General features: G+C 43.6%; 1 protein-coding gene across 2 annotated transcripts in view; it reads right to left on the reverse strand.

Annotated features, from left to right (window-relative positions):
- The window catches only part of LOC121586049 (oxidation resistance protein 1-like), a 122656-nt gene that overhangs the window by 20164 nt on the left and 82492 nt on the right, over positions 1-20000 (reverse strand). For both annotated transcript variants that reach the window (XM_045217940.1, XM_045217939.1), the window contains one exon: positions 16622-16818. In XM_045217940.1, coding sequence (XP_045073875.1) covers positions 16622-16818 — 197 coding nt within the window. The remainder of the gene's footprint in view (positions 1-16621; positions 16819-20000) is intronic.

Below are 20000 nucleotides of genomic sequence, written 5' to 3' on the forward strand. Positions count from 1 at the left end.
CAGTCTGTTTGGACACATCACCCAGTCTGTTTGGACACATCACCCAGTCTGTTTGGACACATCACCCAGTCTGTTTGGACACATCACCCAGTCTGTTTGGACACATCACCCAGTCTGTTTGGACACATCACCCAGTCTGTTTGGACACATCACCCAGTCTGTTTGGACACATCACCCAGTCTGTTTGGACACATCACCCAGTCTGTTTGGACACATCACCCAGTCTGTTTGGACACATCACCCAGTCTGTTTGGACACATCATCCAGTCTGTTTGGACACATCACCCAGTCTGTTTGGACACATCATCCAGTCTGTTTGGACACATCATCCAGTCTGTTTGGACACATCACCCAGTCTGTTTGGACACATCACCCAGTCTGTTTGGACACATCACCCAGTCTGTTTGGACACATCACCCAGTCTGTTTGGACACATCACCCAGTCTGTTTGGACACATCACCCAGTCTGTTTGGACACATCACCCAGTCTGTTTGGACACATCACCCAGTCTGTTTGGACACATCACCCAGTCTGTTTGGACACATCACCCAGTCTGTTTGGACACATCACCCAGTCTGTTTGGACACATCACCCAGTCTGTTTGGACACATCACCCAGTCTGTTTGGACACATCACCCAGTCTGTTTGGACACATCACCCAGTCTGTTTGGACACATCACCCAGTCTGTTTGGACACATCACCCAGTCTGTTTGGACACATCACCCAGTCTGTTTGGACACATCACCCAGTCTGTTTGGACACATCACCCAGTCTGTTTGGACACATCACCCAGTCTGTTTGGACACATCACCCAGTCTGTTTGGACACATCACCCAGTCTGTTTGGACACATCACCCAGTCTGTTTGGACACATCACCCAGTCTGTTTGGACACATCACCCAGTCTGTTTGGACACATCACCCAGTCTGTTTGGACACATCACCCAGTCTGTTTGGACACATCACCCAGTCTGTTTGGACACATCACCCAGTCTGTTTGGACACATCACCCAGTCTGTTTGGACACATCACCCAGTCTGTTTGGACACATCACCCAGTCTGTTTGGACACATCACCCAGTCTGTTTGGACACATCACCCAGTCTGTTTGGACACATCACCCAGTCTGTTTGGACACATCACCCAGTCTGTTTGGACACATCACCCAGTCTGTTTGGACACATCACCCAGTCTGTTTGGACACATCACCCAGTCTGTTTGGACACATCACCCAGTCTGTTTGGACACATCACCCAGTCTGTTTGGACACATCACCCAGTCTGTTTGGACACATCACCCAGTCTGTTTGGACACATCACCCAGTCTGTTTGGACACATCACCCAGTCTGTTTGGACACATCACCCAGTCTGTTTGGACACATCACCCAGTCTGTTTGGACACATCACCCAGTCTGTTTGGACACATCACCCAGTCTGTTTGGACACATCACCCAGTCTGTTTGGACACATCACCCAGTCTGTTTGGACACATCACCCAGTCTGTTTGGACACATCACCCAGTCTGTTTGGACACATCACCCAGTCTGTTTGGACACATCACCCAGTCTGTTTGGACACATCACCCAGTCTGTTTGGACACATCACCCAGTCTGTTTGGACACATCACCCAGTCTGTTTGGACACATCACCCAGTCTGTTTGGACACATCACCCAGTCTGTTTGGACACATCACCCAGTCTGTTTGGACACATCACCCAGTCTGTTTGGACACATCACCCAGTCTGTTTGGACACATCACCCAGTCTGTTTGGACACATCACCCAGTCTGTTTGGACACATCACCCAGTCTGTTTGGACACATCACCCAGTCTGTTTGGACACATCACCCAGTCTGTGTCCCCCATCAAACTGATAAACATGACAAAGGGTCTGTACTCAATCCATCTATCTTAAAACACTCTTGACCCTCTCCATCCATCACTATGATATCACTGCTTCCATCCATAACACAGGGCCTAAATTGGATAATGAATCTCTCTTCTCTGAAATACGCGAGATGGATAATTTGTTGGTTAAATTATGAGCTGGGCAGACACATTTTGGATGAGCTGAGATGTGAGTTGTTGTTATTGTCGTTGTATTCGTTACAGTATAGTCAAACAGATAGACTATTATCATGTAGGCTGAGCCGTGTAACACATTTCTTTGGGACAGTAGAACTGATTGTAAGAGTCCAAGCGAGCATGAAACACTATGGTGTATAGTCTATACTCTGATGCAGCACCAAAGAGAATGTTCTGGGCCGGCACACTAACATTCAACGAGATGTAATGAATGCACTGTCCACTGACCCGTGTTGTATAGACTGCATACTGCACTGTTAGCTAAATCTTGTCCCGCAGTTATATTCTTCCCCTTGGATAAACTAGTACATGGCCAACCCGGGCCCTGGAGCGTGTACAATACAAAGTCTTAATTAGAATAAGGAGAGGGGAGTTCAAGGAGGGGGGTTGAGAAGGTGGATCGCAACAGTGGCGTGTATTCATGAATGACAAGGGAAGCCAGGCCCCCCCAAAAAAAATTTTTATAATCATAAAATAATTCATCTTTCGTCTCTCTGCGTTTCATAATTTTCCTTCCATTTGCAAGAGGCTGAATGTATCTCACTGGAGAAAGCATCCAAGCGAGCGAAACAGCGCCCCTCTGTCTCTGTATGTGTAGGCCATCTATCCGATGCTGTCTGGTCAAAGAAAGTATGACATTGTTGCTGCCTATAACATTGAATGAAAGGGAAGCCAGCGAGCATTTGGCTTCCCTTGATAAAATAAAATAAAAAAATAGCTAATCAGTGTTAAGCTAAACTGAGTGAGCTCATCTGTGAATGGTCTTTGCGCACCAAAATAAAGTGTAAAGGGAAGCCAGTTTGGATTTGGCTTCACTCCCTATTATACCGCATCGAGAGCATACGTCATTGACAGAAACAACTTGAATTGTTGCATCTCGTTGTGTTGTTGTCCTGCAGTGGCTAGCTAGTTAGTCAAAATTGGTCCTTTCCTAAATTAGCTATGGATGGAGATAGGGATTTGGACTTGTGGTTTTACTTAATTCTCCATACTGGCCAATGATTATAACGGCGATTCTGATCCAACCATAAATTCATACATTGTGCACCTGGCCTGAGAAGATGGAAGTTCAATATGCAGCTAGATGTAGAAGGCTAATGTTAACTAGCTAACGATGCCCATAAAAGGAAGTTAGGCTAGCGAGCAAGCAACAAAAAATCAAAGTGTGTATTGTATGACAGAGTCATAGACCGTTTGTCAACATGAAAGAGAGGAGGATGGCATTGGGGTTTCTCTACAAGTAGGGTGAGTCAACAAGTTTTTTCTACTTGCACGGAGACACAGACAGCCAGCCAGCCAGCCAGACACACACACACACACACACACACAAAGCATAGGTGATTTTATTATGGTGAAATGTTGACTAACTCTCTGTGGTTCCAAATCAATAGTTGTTTAGTAGTCCGAAAATGTCAGACACATTAACTTGCTTGACCATGCTGTAGGTCAAGTAACTGTTTGTTACATGCAATATGCTTTGTGGATTTCACCGGACAGAGGTTGCGCTCCAGTTTTGTGATGAAACAAATGTGTTGTTCTGCCGCTGTGTCTTCTTATTGTCTCGGCCTTAGGCCTATATATCACAGTGTCAAGGCATATGAACTAACAGGATATAGAGCAAACAAACAACGCAAATATCACAACACATAAGTTGTAATTTGGCTGTTTTTTTCTGGCTTGGCTTCCTAGTGATTTTACCCACGCACCGCTACTGGATCAGAATGAATCACATGCTGCTAAAAGGGGTGTTCACATTTCAAGGACTGCAAGGCTACTGTTGGACCTGGGCCTTCCCCATGCCTCGGCCTCAATTGGGCTGCGGTGCTGCCTGCACACTAAACTCTGACAATAAGACACTTCATTAGAGATCTGGTCAATAGAAGGGGTCAAATGTAGTGCAAATCACCCAGTTAGAGGAATCAATCAACATACTTCTGTTTTGGGTCTGTAATATGGAAAACATAGACGGACGGTTTCTCCATTGCGCAAGCATTTTAGTCTAGGACTAGGCTTAATCTGTGTCCGGGAAACCTGCACAGAAAAAAACGACATTTTTGTGTTCTGTAGCCAACTCCTGTCGCTAAATAAATGTGTAAATAACCTTAACGATTGTGTGAATGGTAAAAATGTTATGCTCCTTACTGGCATCAGTCCTACAAGTGCCATTCTGAAACGAATTAATATAGCACTGAATATGCAAGAAGTAAGCAAACATTTAATGGGTAACAATAAATACAACTCTTACCAAGTTGATCCTGCTGCATCAACGCATGTGTGTGAAACACAAACACAGGACGGTGAAATATAGCTGTTTCAGTGTAATGGGATCCCATAAAATCATGAGTAAAACGAAAACAAATATCAACAGTTATTTGGAGAGGCAGGTCTTATTTTCCCCCTGCTGTAAAATGAATCAATAGGCTAGCAGTGGCCCTTCCTGTTTTCTCTCACACACACACACACACACACACACACACACAGACACACAGACACACAGACACACAGACACACAGACACACAGACACACAGACACACAGACACACAGCACACAGACACAGACACACACACAGACACAGACACAGACACACACACAGACACAGACACAGACACACAGACACACAGACACACAGCACACAGACACACACACACACACACACACACACACACACACACACACACACACACACACACACACACACACACACACACACACACACACACACACACAGCGGCAGGAAAAAACTGCTTAGTCTTCATTTGAGCTGTATGTAATCAATCCCTGGCATGGGACGACAGGCTGGCTGGCTGGCTGGCTGGCTGGCTGCAAACTTACTTCTCCAAACTAAGTGTGGAAACAGTGTGATTACTAGCACGGTGGCATTTATAAATTGAACGCAGATTGGAGGAGAGGAGATGAGGGCTGCAGAGAGACTTCCAGTCAACGTAACTACACCACTGGCCCAAAGGCAGATATTTTACAATACACTGCAGTAAATTCAGCTCCCCACTGCTGAATTGACCAAGAGAGAAAATAAAATGTTTTCATTGCTAGGTAAAGTTGAAACTCTCCCATGGCCATTGTTATGAATCCCATGGCCACTGTCATTGATCTATAGTTCTGTCCCAAATGGCACCCTATTCCCTATACAGTGCACTACTTTGGGCCCTATGTGCCCTGGTCAAAAGTAGTGCACTATAATGGGAATAGGGTGTCATTGTGACGCAGCCTATGTGGCCTTCAGGCAGATACTAGTCCCCTAACGGTTATTTAGCCAATACGGTTGTGTGAATTAACCCCGCCATGACAAGGGCTTGGGGCTTGAATCTACCTGAGAGTTGTTGACTCATATAAAAGACCATTGAGGATAAAATACTGTATTAGTGTCCTTTATATTGTTAGTGATACTGAGTCTTAACGATAGTCCCTAACGGAATCATGTAGCTAGAATATACAATATTTAACATGGGATAGATTTGGAAGCTATCCAAGGCCTAAAGAACATCTGTGTCATAGCATAGGCCAATGACATTGAGAGGACATGAGGAGGGGTGTGTGCGTGCATGCATGCGTACACACATAAATCCCAACATGAAGATTGATTATCCGGCTAACAATGCTTTATGGTAGCTCTGGTTAAACGTATTATTGTATCTCTCTCAAGTTGTAAATAGCAGGAAATCCTCCACACCCACCCTTTAATCTGGGGTAACATTGAAAAGAGAGACAGCTACCGGTATGCGACATTATCAAAGCCTTGTCTTGTTGGTCCGGATTGATGGTGGTCTTTGGTCAATGTGCTCGATACTAACTATCATTCAGTCAAACATCTCCTCTACACAGACTGTGCCACAAATAGCTCCCTATTCCCTATATGCTGCACTACTTTTGACCAGGGCCCATAGGGCTCTGTTCAAAAGTAGCACATTATGTAGGGAATAGGGTGCCATTTGGGACACTGTCACAGAAAAGACTGTCCTGAATGGAAAAAAATGGTTTATTGTTTAGATTGATAAAACCAAGAGCTACAACGTCTGATTTCATTTGCCTTGAAGGACAATGGAAGGTATGGCTGGTGTAATGGATAGCTGTGACCCACCTGGTCACTAAATCTTTGCTACCGTGAGATATGCCTCTCAATAATTCAGACGGTTAATGAATGCAGTGTGGGTGAAGGGATGTGGAGAGAGAGAGACAACGAGAGAGAAAGATGGAAAGAGACAGAGAGAGGGAAAGAGAGCACAAAAGGGGGAAAGGTTGAGAGCACTAAATCCGCAAAGACAATAATATGCAATGACTAAGAAAGTTCAAAGCTCCAAACCCAGGAAACAGAGGTGACATTCAGCCTTATAACCAAGTTATCATCCAACCTAGCCCACGTCTCCCAGGGGATGAGTAAAGCATACCATTAACCTTTGAAAAAAATGCTCCCATGTAATAACTTTACTTGTAATTTTTTACTTTACCTCATTACTTTATATGGGCACAATTAAACCTCTGAGACTGCCTGCTGCCTGACTGGGGCTGCGTCCAAAATGGCACCATATTCCCTATATAGTGCACTATACAGGGCTCTGGGCTCAGGTCAAAAGTAGTGCACTATATAGAGCAGGGGTGTCAAACGTACGGCCCGCGGGCCGGATCAGGCCCGCAAACGGGTTTAATCCGGCCCGCGAGATGATTTTGAAAAAACAAGAAGAAAAAAAAACTTATTATTTCTTTTTTTTTAAGTATAAAAATGCGCTGCAATTTTTCAATAAAATTAACTGCTGTTCCAATTGCGTCCACTGGATGGCGCAATAGCAATTGTGTTAAGCAAGCAAACTGTTTATACCGGGGCAGAGCAAGTAGGTCAAGCACGTGCAGCCAATGAGCTACTTTGTTTTGCCCGCGATATTTATTACGGCTTCTACTTTTAACATTATGTGCTTTGGCACCCCTCATTGCCCCAATATGTCTCTGTCAAAAAGAGAAAAGTGGACGCAGAGTGCAGAGTGTTCCAAGAAAAATGGTCATCCTATTTAATCACGGAATTGAATGGGAAAGCTGTATGTTTGGTGTGTTCAGAGCATGTTGCAGTGCTGAAAGAATATAACCTTCGTCGCCACTATGTGAGTCTTCATGCCGACAAATATGACAACTTTCAAGGACAGCGGAGATGAGAGAAGGTGAATGAACTGTTGGCGGGTCTGAAGAAACAGCAGTCTGTGTTTACTCACAGCCGAGACATCAGTGACGCTGCAGTGAAAGCTAGCTACCTCATTGCTAATGAAATCGCAGTGGCTTCAAAACCATTTAGTGAGGGTGAATTTGTAAAAACATGCATGATGAAGGCAGCGGAGATTGTGTGCCCTGAAAAGCGGCAGGCTTTTGCAAATATCAGCCTGACAAGAAACACAGTTGCAGACAGGATTTCCGATCTTTCAGTGGATTTGGACAGCCAGTTGAAGCAAAAAGTAAAGTCATTTATTGCGTTTTGGTTGCAATAGATGAAAGCACGGACATTACAGATGTTGCACAACTGGCCATTTTTTTCATCCGCGGAGTTGATGACACATTGACCGTCACCGAGGAGTTCGTGGAGTTGGTGCCGATGACAGATACAACGACAGCAGCTGATATTTTTACCGCACTCGTCGGCGCGCTGGACAGGGTCGGAGTGGACTGGTCCCGCGCTGTCAGCCTGGCTACAGATGGTGCGCCCTCAATGATCGGGAAAAAAGCAGGCGTTGTGACAAAGTTCAGAGAGAAAGTGCAATCTGCAAATGGAGGACGTGATTTTTGGACTTTTCACTGTATTTTGCACCAGGAGGCTTTGTGTTGCAAGTCATTAAAGATGGATAACGTCATGAAGGTGGTCATCCAAACTGTTAATTTCATCCGATCCAGAAGCCTGAATCACCGTCAGTTTGACAGCCTTCTCAGAGAGAAAGACCACATCTATGGCCTGCCATACCACACTGAGGTAAGATGGTTAAGCCGAGGTGCTGTGCTGAGGCGTTTCTTTGATTTACGAGAAGAAATTGAACAGTTCATGGAAGAAAAGGGCAAACCAGTGTTAGAATTTCATTCCGCAGAATGGATGCCGGACCTTGCATTTATGGTGGATGTTACAGAGCACCTGAATAACTTGAACAAACAGCTGCAAGGGCGCAACAAAGTTGTCACGCAGTATTATGACAGCATACGTTCTTTCAAGTTGAAGCTGTCATTGTGGGAGACGCAACTTGCCGGTGGTGATGCAGCTCACTTCCCCTGTCTGAAAAATGTGTGCGCGACCCAACATGTGGCAGACATGAAGCGGTTCAAAGATAAAATAACTGGACTGTTACGGGAGTTTGAGCAACGCTTTCAGATTTATGTTTATATGTTTTTATGTTGATGTGCTATTGTTTTTAATTTATTTGTATATTTAACCTATTCTTGACTCTGTGGTTCTTGCACTTGTTTGGGGAACAGGATTTCATTATTTTTATCTACATTTCTGCCTGAGAAATGACACCCTGATATAGTTCTGTGATCTGTGAAACAGTTCTGTTAATCACTGAGGCATTGTGTGTTTGTGTGTTCTTTTTCTTTAGAATGTTCAAATAAACTTGACGTGTTTTATGATTAATAGTGATGTTGTGCTTGTACTATTTTGGACACACTGTCCTCAGGCTCCAGCTTTATGTTGTATGTTGATCGTATTAAAACAAAGAAAACAATCTGAAGTTGTTGTTTTTAAGTTATATATACCATGATTTTTCCGGTCCGGCCCACTTGGGAATAGATTTTCCTCCATGTGGCCCCTGAGCTAAAATGAGTTTGACACCCCTGATATAGAGCATACAGTAGGGTGTCATTTCAGACACGGACTGGAACACTACCTCTGTCTGACAGACACACACTGGGGGGCAGACAGACACACACTGGGGGGCAGACAGACACACACTGGGGGGCAGACAGACACACACTGGGGGCAGACAGACACACACTGGGGGGCAGACAGACACACACTGGGGGGCAGACAGACACACACTGGGGGGCAGACAGACACACACTGGGGGGCAGACAGACACACACTGGGAGACAGACAGACAGACAGACAGACAGACAGACAGACAGACAGACAGACAGACAGACAGACAGACAGACAGACAGACAGACACACACTGGGGGGCAGACAGACAGACAGACAGACACTGGGAGAGGGAAGGCAATTGATCAGCATGGTGGGGAACATAATAACAAACAAGAGACAGAAGAATAAAACATTGATTTTGCACCATGACAAAGCACATTAAATTCCAAACACTGTTTGGGCTGTTCAGGCAGGAAAAAGTAGATTGTACCAATTCAAAGTAACTGTCCAAATGCATACAGTGTCAGTGGGACATGACAAGCAGTTGTGTACATACTGTAATTGCCACCCCTGGCAGCTGTTACTACGGGTAAACACAAGCAACAAACCCCCTGAGACAGTTAGTAGAAATATGAGGAGAAATGAACACTCATGTTCTGCCTAAAGCAGTGACTAGGCCTATAACTGTCAACAACCATAACGGTGAGCAGCATCTCTAGCTAGTCAAGTAGAATTTATAGACGGGAATTTAAAGATAGCAAAAATCCTGACATTGTTCCAGTTAACAGTAGCAGCCAAAGCGCAACCTGACTGACACACACATGCACGCACCCATTCACGCACACACACAGAAATGTCAGACCCTTTAGAGAGGACATTGTGACTTTCGTTGGATGTTCCTCTGTCTACTCACTCGGTTTGACCAGAATATTTGTGTTAGCATGCACCGCCGTCCTCTCAATCTCTGTAGTCTGTGTGTCCACAGAGATAAGTCAAACAGCAGTGCTGTACTGTGATAATACATCTCACCTCACACTGCGGCCAAGGTTGGAGCAACGCACAAAGCTGTTGCCTCTACCGTCCTTGAGACAGATTCCCGCAACGAACCCCATGGGTCAGAGAAACAGTTAATACATTAGGGAATAAAGAGTCAGACTGACAGAGAGAGCGAGAGCGAGAGAGAGAGAGAGAGAGAGAGAGAAAGGAGAGCTACAAAAGGACAAGGTGAATAACCCTCTCAGAAGCCATTAGCTCCAGCTTCCCACTGACAGACTTTTAAGGCTGCGCACCCTTCCAGGCACTTACAGGCACTTACAGACGGTTACAACTCCTACACATCCAGATCCTTCACAGTGTCTGCACTCCAAATGGCACCCTATTCCCTATATAGTGCACTACTTTTGACCAGGGCCCATACAAGTAGTTTAGTATGTAAAGAATAAGGTGTCATTTGGGGCGCAATAAGTGCCACCGTCGCCTCCCTCATTTCAGAATATCAGTGGAAATTCAAGCGTTGAACCTGGTTGGAGGCTCATTGATTGTGTGGTTATTAAAACGTCTTTATGGTGTAATGACAGCTCTGCCAGGAGGTAGGTTCTATCACAGACAGACAGCACAACAAGCTGCCATCGCCACCCTAGGCTACATTATTATTTATTCTCCTATTAGAATAAATTAGCATGATAGGATCCAAATGGGCTGGCTGGATATGTTGCTTTAGTCTGAAGGGTGGATTATAAAGCACATCAAGATAGGGGTTTAGAATGAGAGACCGTCACTTGTCAATGTCTAGTTACTTACCCATTATATAGGCCTAATGTCCCAACCTAGAACCAAATATTGTTAGCACCAGCTAGCTAGCTAACTATTACAATTAGCTAACTAGCTAACTGTCTTTATATTTATTGACATGTAGATGTATGTTTACGTCTGTCACCAGAGATTATCCATTATAAAACAAGCCAATAAAGGACCCACACACTATTCACACTCTTTTTACAGCCATACCCTGCCTACTCCAGTAGCAGAGTGCTTCCACTGCAGCAGGGATTTCAACTGTATTCATTTACATTGACAATTAATCACATAAGCTCAAGGACAGGACACAATAAAGTCACAAAGAGCTCTTAGCATTGTTTTTCATTAAGCATGATTTAACCATGCTGTTAAGCAGTGTTGGGATTACTTATTTGAAAAGTAAATATTACTTATTACAATATTACTTTGTGTGGAAAGTAACACGTTATATTTAAGCAATAAGGCCCGAGGAGGTTTGGTATATGGCCAATATACCACGGCTAAGGGCTGTTCTTCTGCACGACGCAACGCGGAGTGCCTGGATACAGCCCTTAGCCGTGGTATATTGGCCATATATCACAAACCCCCGAGGTCCATGCCGCTCTGTCATTGCTTGTCCATATATGTATATTTTCTTAAATACAGTGGGGAAAAAAAGTATTTAGTCAACCACCAATTGTGCAAGATCTCCCACTTAAAAAGATGAGAGAGGCCTGTAATTTTCATCATAGGTACACGTCAACTATGACAGACAAATTGAGAAAAGAAAATCCAGAAAATCACATTGTAGGATTTTTAATGAATTTATTTGCAAATGATGGTGGAAAATAAGTATTTGGTCACCTACAAACAAGCAAGATTTCTGGCTCTCACAGACCTGTAACTTCTTCTTTAAGAGGCTCCTCTGTCCTCCACTCGTTATCTGTATTAATGGCACCTGTTTGAACTTGTTATCAGTATAAAAGACACCTGCCCACAACCTCAAACAGTCACACTCCAAACTCCACTATGGCCAAGACCAAAGAGCTGTCAAAGGACACCAGAAACAAAATTGTAGACCTGCACCATGCTGGGAAGACTGAATCTGCAATAGGTAAGCAGCTTGGTTTGAAGAAATCAACTCTGGGAGCAATTATTAGGAAATGGAAGACATACAAGACCACTGATAATCTCCCTCGATCTGGGGCTCCACGCAAGATCTCACCCCGTGGGGTCAAAATGATCACAAGAACGGTGAGCAAAAATCCCAGAACCACACGGGGGGACCTAGTGAATGACCTGCAGAGAGCTGGGACCAAAGTAACAAAGCCTACCATCAGTAACACACTACGCCGCCAGGGACTCAAATCCTGCAGTGCTAGACGTGTCCCCCCTGCTTAAGCCAGTACATGTCCAGGCCCGTCTGAAGTTTGCTAGAGTGCATCCAGAAGAGGATTGGGAGAATGTCATATGGTCAGATGAAACCAAAATATAACTTTTTTGGTAAAAAACGCAACTTGTCGTGTTTGGAGGACAAAGAATGCTGAGTTGCATCCAAAGAACACCATACCTACTGTGAAGCATGGGAATGAAAACATCATACTTTGGGGCTGTTTTTCTGCAAAGGGACCAGGACGACTGATCCATGTAAAGGAAAGAATGAATGGGGCCATGTATCGTGAGATTTTGAGTGAAAACCTCCTTCCATCAGCAAGGGCATTGAAGATGAAACGTGGCTGGGTCTTTCAGCATGACAATGATCCCAAACACACCGCCCGGGCAACGAAGGAGTGGCTTCGTAAGAAGCATTTCAAGGTCCTGGAGTCTCCAGATCTCAACCCCATAGAAAATGTTTGGAGGGAGTTGAAAGTCCGTGTTGCCCAGCGATAGCCCCAAAACATCACTGCTCTAGAGGAGATCTGCATGGAGGAATGGGCCAAAATACCAGCAACAGTGTGTGAAAACCTTGTGAAGACTTACAGAAAACGTTTGACCTGTGTCATTGCCAACAAAGGGTATATAACAAAGTATTGAGAAACTTTTGTTATTGACCAAATACTTATTTTCCACCATAATTTGCAAATAAATTCATTAAAAATCCTGCAATGTGATTTTCTGGATTTTTTTTCCTCATTTTGTCTGTCATAGTTGACGTGTACCTATGATGAAAATTACAGGCCTCTCTCATCTTTTTAAGTGGGAGAACTAGCACAATTGGTGGCTGACTAAATACTTTTTTTCCCCCACTGTATATATAAAACCATTCCTTACTAGTTTTGTGTGTATTAGGTATATGTTGTGAAATTGTTAGATATTACTTGTTAGATATTACTGCACTGTCGGAGCTAGAAGCACAAGCATTTCGCTACACCCGCTATAACATCTGCTAAACACGTGTATGTGACAAATAAAAATTGATTTGATTTGCTATTAGAAACTGGTTACCAACGTAATTAGAGCAGTAAAAATAAATGTTTTGTCATACCTGTGGTATACGGTCTGAGATACCATGGCTGTCAGCCAATCAGCATTCAGGGCTCGAACCACCCAGTTTATAATACTAGTTATATTACGTTGTGTTACTTTCATGAAAAAAATGACTGTCGGAGGGAGCAAAGCGAGCCGCGTGTGCTCTTCCAAGGATAGGCTACTTACTAACTCAGGTTTGATCACTAGTCTCATCTGTGGCGTTGCTTTCCTGTGCTAGTCTACAAGTGCTGCGCTATATATGAGCTGTTTAATTATCCATATACAGTATACTGTAAGCCAAACATCTGTACAGATTTCTTATCTTTTCATTCAAAATCTCTCTAAAGCCGCCAGTTCTGGTTATAGAACGCACATACACGAATCTATAGAGATGTATAGAGGGTACACTTGCCACTAGACAAGAAAGCCCTCTATGTGCTTTGCTATCAAAGAACCGATCAATGGCAAAGATCAGAGGTGTGCCCTCTACACATTTCTATGGACATCAGCTGTCAAGACATTTCTCCAAACAGCCTTTCTCCACTCACTCGAGAACTAAATGAGGAAACAAGTCAAGATCGAATCATGGAAACACCCATCCCGGTAGAGATATGATTCTGAAAGTAACGCACACTTTGTTTGACAAAGTAACTGTACTAAAATTACCCAATTTGAAAAAGTAACATGTTACTTAACTCCATTACTCATAAAAGTAATCTGATTAAGTACGGTGTTACTTTTGTAACGCGTAACCCCCAACACTGCTGCTAAGGCATGAGGTTGTAGAGTCAGGAGCTCAAGAGACCACTGGGAAACAGCCTTGTTGACACAACTTGTTATACACTGCTCAAAAAAATTAAGGGAACACTTAAACAACACAATGTAACACCAAGTCAATCACACTTCTGTGAAATCAAACTGTCCACTTAGGAAGCAACACTGATTGACAATACATTTCACATGCTGTTGTGCAAATGGAATAGACAACAGGTGGAAATTATAGGCAATTACCAAGACACCCCCAATAAAGGACTGGTTTTGCAGGTGGTGACCACAGACCACTTCTCAGTTCCTATGCTTCCTGGCTGATGTTTTGGTCACTTTTGAATGCTGGCGGTGCTTTCACTCTAGTGGTAGCATGAGACGGAGTCTACAACCCACACAAGTGGCTCAGGTAGTGCAGCTCATCCAGGATGGCACATCAATGTGAGCTGTGGCAAGAAGGTTTGCTGTGTCTGTCAGCGTAGTGTCCAGAGCATGGAGGCGCTACCAGGAGACAGGCCAGTACATCAGAAGACGTGGAGGAGGCCGTAGGAGGGCAACAACCCAGCAGCAGGACTGCTACCTCCGCCTTTGTGCAAGGAGGAGCAGGAGGAGCACTGCCAGAGCCCTGCAAAATGACCTCCAGCAGGCCACAAATGTGCATGTGTCTGCTCAAACGGTCAGAAACAGACTCCATGAGGGTGGTATGAGGGCCCGACGTCCACAGGTGGGGGTTGTGCTTACAGCCCAACACCGTGCAGGACGTTTGGCATTTGCCAGAGAACACCAAGATTGGCAAATTCGCCACTGGCGCCCTGTGCTCTTCACAGATGAAAGCAGGTTCACACTGAGCACGTGACAGACGTGACAGAGTCTGGAGACGCCGTGGAGAACGTTCTGCTGCCTGCAACATCCTACAGCATGACCGGTTTGGCGGTGGGTCAGTCATGGTGTGGGGTGGCATTTCTTTGGGGGGCCGCACAGCCCTCCATGTGCTCGCCAGAGGTAGCCTGACTGCCATTAGGTACCGAGATGAGATCCTCAGACCCCTTGTGAGACCATATGCTGGTGTGGTTGGCCCTGGGTTCCTCCTAATGCAAGACAATGCTAGACCTCATGTGGCTGGAGTGTGTCAGCAGTTCCTGCAAGAGGAAGGCATTGATGCTATGGACTGGCCCGCCCGTTCCCCAGACCTGAATCCAATTGAGCACATCTGGAACATCATGTCTCGCTCCATCCACCAACGCCACGTTGCACCACAGACTGTCCAGGAGTTGACGGATGCTTTAGTCCAGGTCTGGGAGGAGATCCCTCAGGAGACCATCCGCCACCTCACCAGGCGTTGTAGGGAGGTCATACAGGCACGTGGAGGCCACACACACTACTGAGCCTCATTTTGACTTGTTTTAAGGACATTACATCAAAGTTGAATCAGCCTGTAGTGTGGTTTTCCACTTTAATTTTGAGGGTGACTCCAAATCCAGACCTCCATGGGTTGATAAATTTGATTTCCATTGATCATTTTTGTGTGATTTTGTTGTCAGCACATTCAACTATGTAAAGAAAAAAGTATTTAATAAGATTATTTCATTCATTCAGATCTAGGATGTGTTATTTTAGTGTTCCCTTTATTTTTTTGAGCAGTGTATATTCCAAATTAAATAGGTAAAGGCTAAATTAAGGAAATTTGCTGTAGGCCTATGGTGTTCTGGGGAACATTAACCTGTACACTATTCATTTAGAATTACTTAGCCAGTTACAGAGATAACACAAAAATAGTATATGGTTATTTCCCAGCTACATAATTGGGTAAATTATTATTCAAGACTAGAGAGTGTTGTCGTTACATCCCCCCATAGGCCTACTGAGACTTTCTGGTAATTAATGGACCCCTTCTTCCAACAGATCAATATAATAATCCTTAACTGAGTTGATTCATTTCACCATCCATCGGCCCTAACTGACTGACTGACAGACAGACTGACATTGCCCTCCTACTTTGCCATTGGTGTCAGTTTGATTCAACAGCCAATCATCTCTCTATTAACAGCGGGTTAAGATGTACAAGGTGTGTCAGACAGACTGACAATGCATCCTACTTTGCCATTGGTGTCAGTTCAATTAAACAGCCAATCATCTCTCTATTAACAGCGGGTTAAGATGTACAAGGTGTGTTTGCACAAGGTTAAACCACATAATTAATTAAAAGTCATACACATGCAGAACACCTTGTGCAGTACTCTCTCCAACCTTGAAGCTAGCTAACAAAAGTAGGGAAGTCAATGGGCAATTACATTTCAGAGGCAGAATGAGTCAGAGATAGTGTGCACAGAATTACATTATGAACTCCCCAAACTCATTTGACCAACTCAGAAAGTGTGCTTCCTCAAGTATCATTACTACACCTCTGACAATAGCAAAGTATCTTCCTCCACAAATATAAAGTAGCCTATAGCTGCCGCAAGCACCAGCCAGCACTCCCCAAAAAGTATTTATTATGACTTACAATGCACCTGCACGCACGCACGCACGCTCACACACACACACTCACACTCACAAAGACAAACCCTTCAACATCCCTTCCTCTTCCTGTCACAGACTCGTGTCCCGGAGGAAAGCCAAATGGAGGAACATGGAACATGGACACACATAGATGGGCAGATCAGAATTCTAGCACTTTTCATTTACCTATGGTGTAGCCGCGTTTCAGCTCGCTGCACCGTGGACTGCAGATTCTCTGGGAATTGGTTGCATTGTTTTGCTGCACCCCCAACGTGGTTGTCATGGTAACAGGTGCTGCAGTCTTGTTGATCGGCGAGGCTGGCACCAGGGTAGGGGAGAATCCTTGAGTGGCAATATCCACTGACTGGGATTTCTTCTTCAGTCTGTTCAAAACAAAACAACAACAGGAAATATGGAGTCAGTCATAACACATAACACCTCATATTCAGTAATAACATGGTGATGCAACAGGATGTGGGAAATATGACCTTGTAAATTCAAGGGCAAATATGTCAAATGATACAGTACATAGACATTGCTGCCAATAACAAAACAGTTCATTATATTATGTTATGTCAGCACAGCAGCTATTGATAATGATGTAGAGTGAATGCAATATATTCACGGTGTGGCATATTCCATACTCAGCTATGATTAATTTGAGGAGAGGTCAATAACTTAATAAGGTCCTCATTAACAATTAATGTATTGATTTCACACCCTCATGGCTGCCAATTTAACAAACCATTTCAACAATATTTTATTGTTTTATAATAAAACACAACAATATTATTACAGGAATATGAATTGGACACTATTCTGAACCCGATATGCTGTCATTGATCAATGATATGTGTTAACTGGAGTTTGCACTTTTGGGACTACTACACTGGTTCCCTTGTAGGCCTAGGGCAAACGAAATCAAGCACAGCTCAAATATTTCAAAGTATTTGACATTATGTATTTGACCCAGGCGTGGTTACTTTCTACACACAATGGCAGATAGCAATTTCACAATACAAACACTGTTGATGCTGTAAAGTGAAGTGGATCACTTGCTTACATGAGATGACCTATACATGATTAAACCTTATCCTATCAGACACTGACCTAAATCAAATGAACGTAGGCCAAAGTGTGAAAGCCAATTAACAGTCTCACCATAGGCTACAGGCTAGTTTATTTATAAACAAGTTCAGTACAGAGTTCACTAAGCTAATCCAGGTATCAAACATGTAGAAGGAACACTATACAAGTATACAGCACCTGCAACTTAACAAAAACACCACAATGATTATGAAGATTTTGTATACATGCCAGTTACTGATTTCACTGCCTACTACGTTGCTATATCATCAACTTTATAAAGCATGGAAAATCAAAAACATGAGGTAAGCACATATTATTTAGAGAAGACAGTGTAAACGGATGAAAAAGTACTCCTAAAGTACTATCTATGGTATGTAAACTAAAGTCCATCAGTCTTTCCTGTAGACAAGGCCTGTCAAGAGTAAAAAACCTGAAGCTGCAATACAAGGTTCTTCTCAGCACTCCTTCCTTCCCTCCTTCCCAATTCAGTCCAGTGAAAACGCTGATGGAAACAGAATCGTTCCGGCTCCAGTCATTTCATTTCATTCCACTAGCTCCTCTCCCAGGGCAGATAATAGGAAACATAACATAGCCTCTACAAGGTAATGAAATACAGCATCTCCATGGAAACACTGTCAATCACTTTTGTGTACAGTACATCCAAGGAGGACACAGAGACAGAGACATTCACACAGAGGCAGAGAAGTTTAACTGGCAGCAGAATATGGTGGGTAAACAACAACCCTAGTAGTAGGCCCTATCTTAAAGGAAACATTGAAAAAACGTAAACATTTCCATATGCGATCATACTAATGTAGCTTCAAGGGCAGTATGTTGTTCTGAAGACCCTTGTAGTTATTCTACTAAAACCAACAAACAAACAAAATGTTAGTGTAACTTTTCATACCAAAAATAAGGGATTTGTTTTGTGATGATTGTTTTTGAGGTAAAGTTTTCTGCATGTGAATATGCTATAATGAGAGAGGAGAGAGAGGTAGAGTTACACCCTGGTGGTGATCAAGGTTCTGGAGGAGGGCAGACGGGAAGAGAAAACTTGTAGGTGTGTGTGATGTCTATCCCAGAATCCCTTGGGAGAAAACAATAATTACCGCCTCATCAGTGAGGGTCCTCCTTCCAGCTCTGATTCACTGGCTGGGTTGTATGTGTGTGTGAATGTGTGTGTGAATGTGTGTGTGTGTGTGTGTGTATGTCTGTGCGTGTGTGTCTGTGCGTGTGTGTCTGTGTGCGTGTGTGTGCGCGCATGCGTGTGTGTGTGCATGTAAACAGACAGCAGCTGTTTTGTGCCATCCCCTGAAATATCAGCCACTAATCAGGACGGTGTAGTCTGTGGAACCGACCAGCATAACAATAACACTGTCCACAGGGCTCACAACAATGCCTGGATGGTGTAGCCTTGTTTAGTGTTCAACACATCTAATCAATGGTAATAATAATAATAATAATAATATGCCATTTAGCAGACGCTTTTATCCAAAGCGACTTACAGTCGTGTGTGCATACATTTTTTTGTGTATGGGTGGTCCCGGGGATCGAACCCACTACCTTGGCGTTACAAGCGCCGTGCTCTACCAGCTGAGCTACAGAGGACCACAGTAAGATACCTTACTCCTGTTACTGTGGTAAACGTAAGTAAAGTAAACCTTGTCCAAGCCAAAACCACCCATACAATAACAGAAATAACAGGAATTTTATTATCAAATTGGTTTGTATTGATAACTGCCACTGCTTAGAAAACAATAAAGATGGATCTTATTAAACAATATAATTACAATAGTTTTTTTTCTCTCTTCAGAGATAATTACTGTAAGCTCCAAAGACTGTCTCTGACAACTGGGCTGCATCTCAATAGCCTTCAACTGGTGTACAGCAACCATCCACCACCCTCCTCAATCAACACGGACCTAAACTGGCTTAGGCTCAACTATATGTTAGTCCAGGGGAGGGTGCAAACTCTCCTGCTACACCATTATTACCATTTATCCATATTTTTTGCTAGAATAAAAACCATACTCTGATGTTTTAACTGTGAGCAATGTGAACATAGTGCCGTTACATCCAAAGATTTGATTTGCTGTTTTTGAAGCCATCTTTGGTGTTGATAACAACAACCACCTATAATATAGGTCCTATATGCTGGGATTCCTCATGCCTTACCCAACATAATGATGATAGAGCTAACAGAGAAAGTGTATTGGGGTCAAAGGTGAACGCTGACAGATAATCCCTGGTTAATGGACAACTCTATATCTTACACCATGTGACCTAGTTAACACAGACAGCGGGGGTTCTCTTGCTCTATCCGCGGGTCGCATTCGGTCTTAAAATGTAAGATATTTTCTTGCCATCAAAATAAGCAACAACAAAAAACAAGAAGCTGGACCGAGTGAAGAGGCTAAATTTAGGTCTATTCTAATTTGGTTTTAGTAATTTCAATGTCGATTGAGATCGATTTTTC

Source organism: Coregonus clupeaformis, unplaced genomic scaffold, assembly GCF_020615455.1.
Source record: "Coregonus clupeaformis isolate EN_2021a unplaced genomic scaffold, ASM2061545v1 scaf1279, whole genome shotgun sequence".
NCBI lineage: Eukaryota > Metazoa > Chordata > Actinopteri > Salmoniformes > Salmonidae > Coregonus > Coregonus clupeaformis.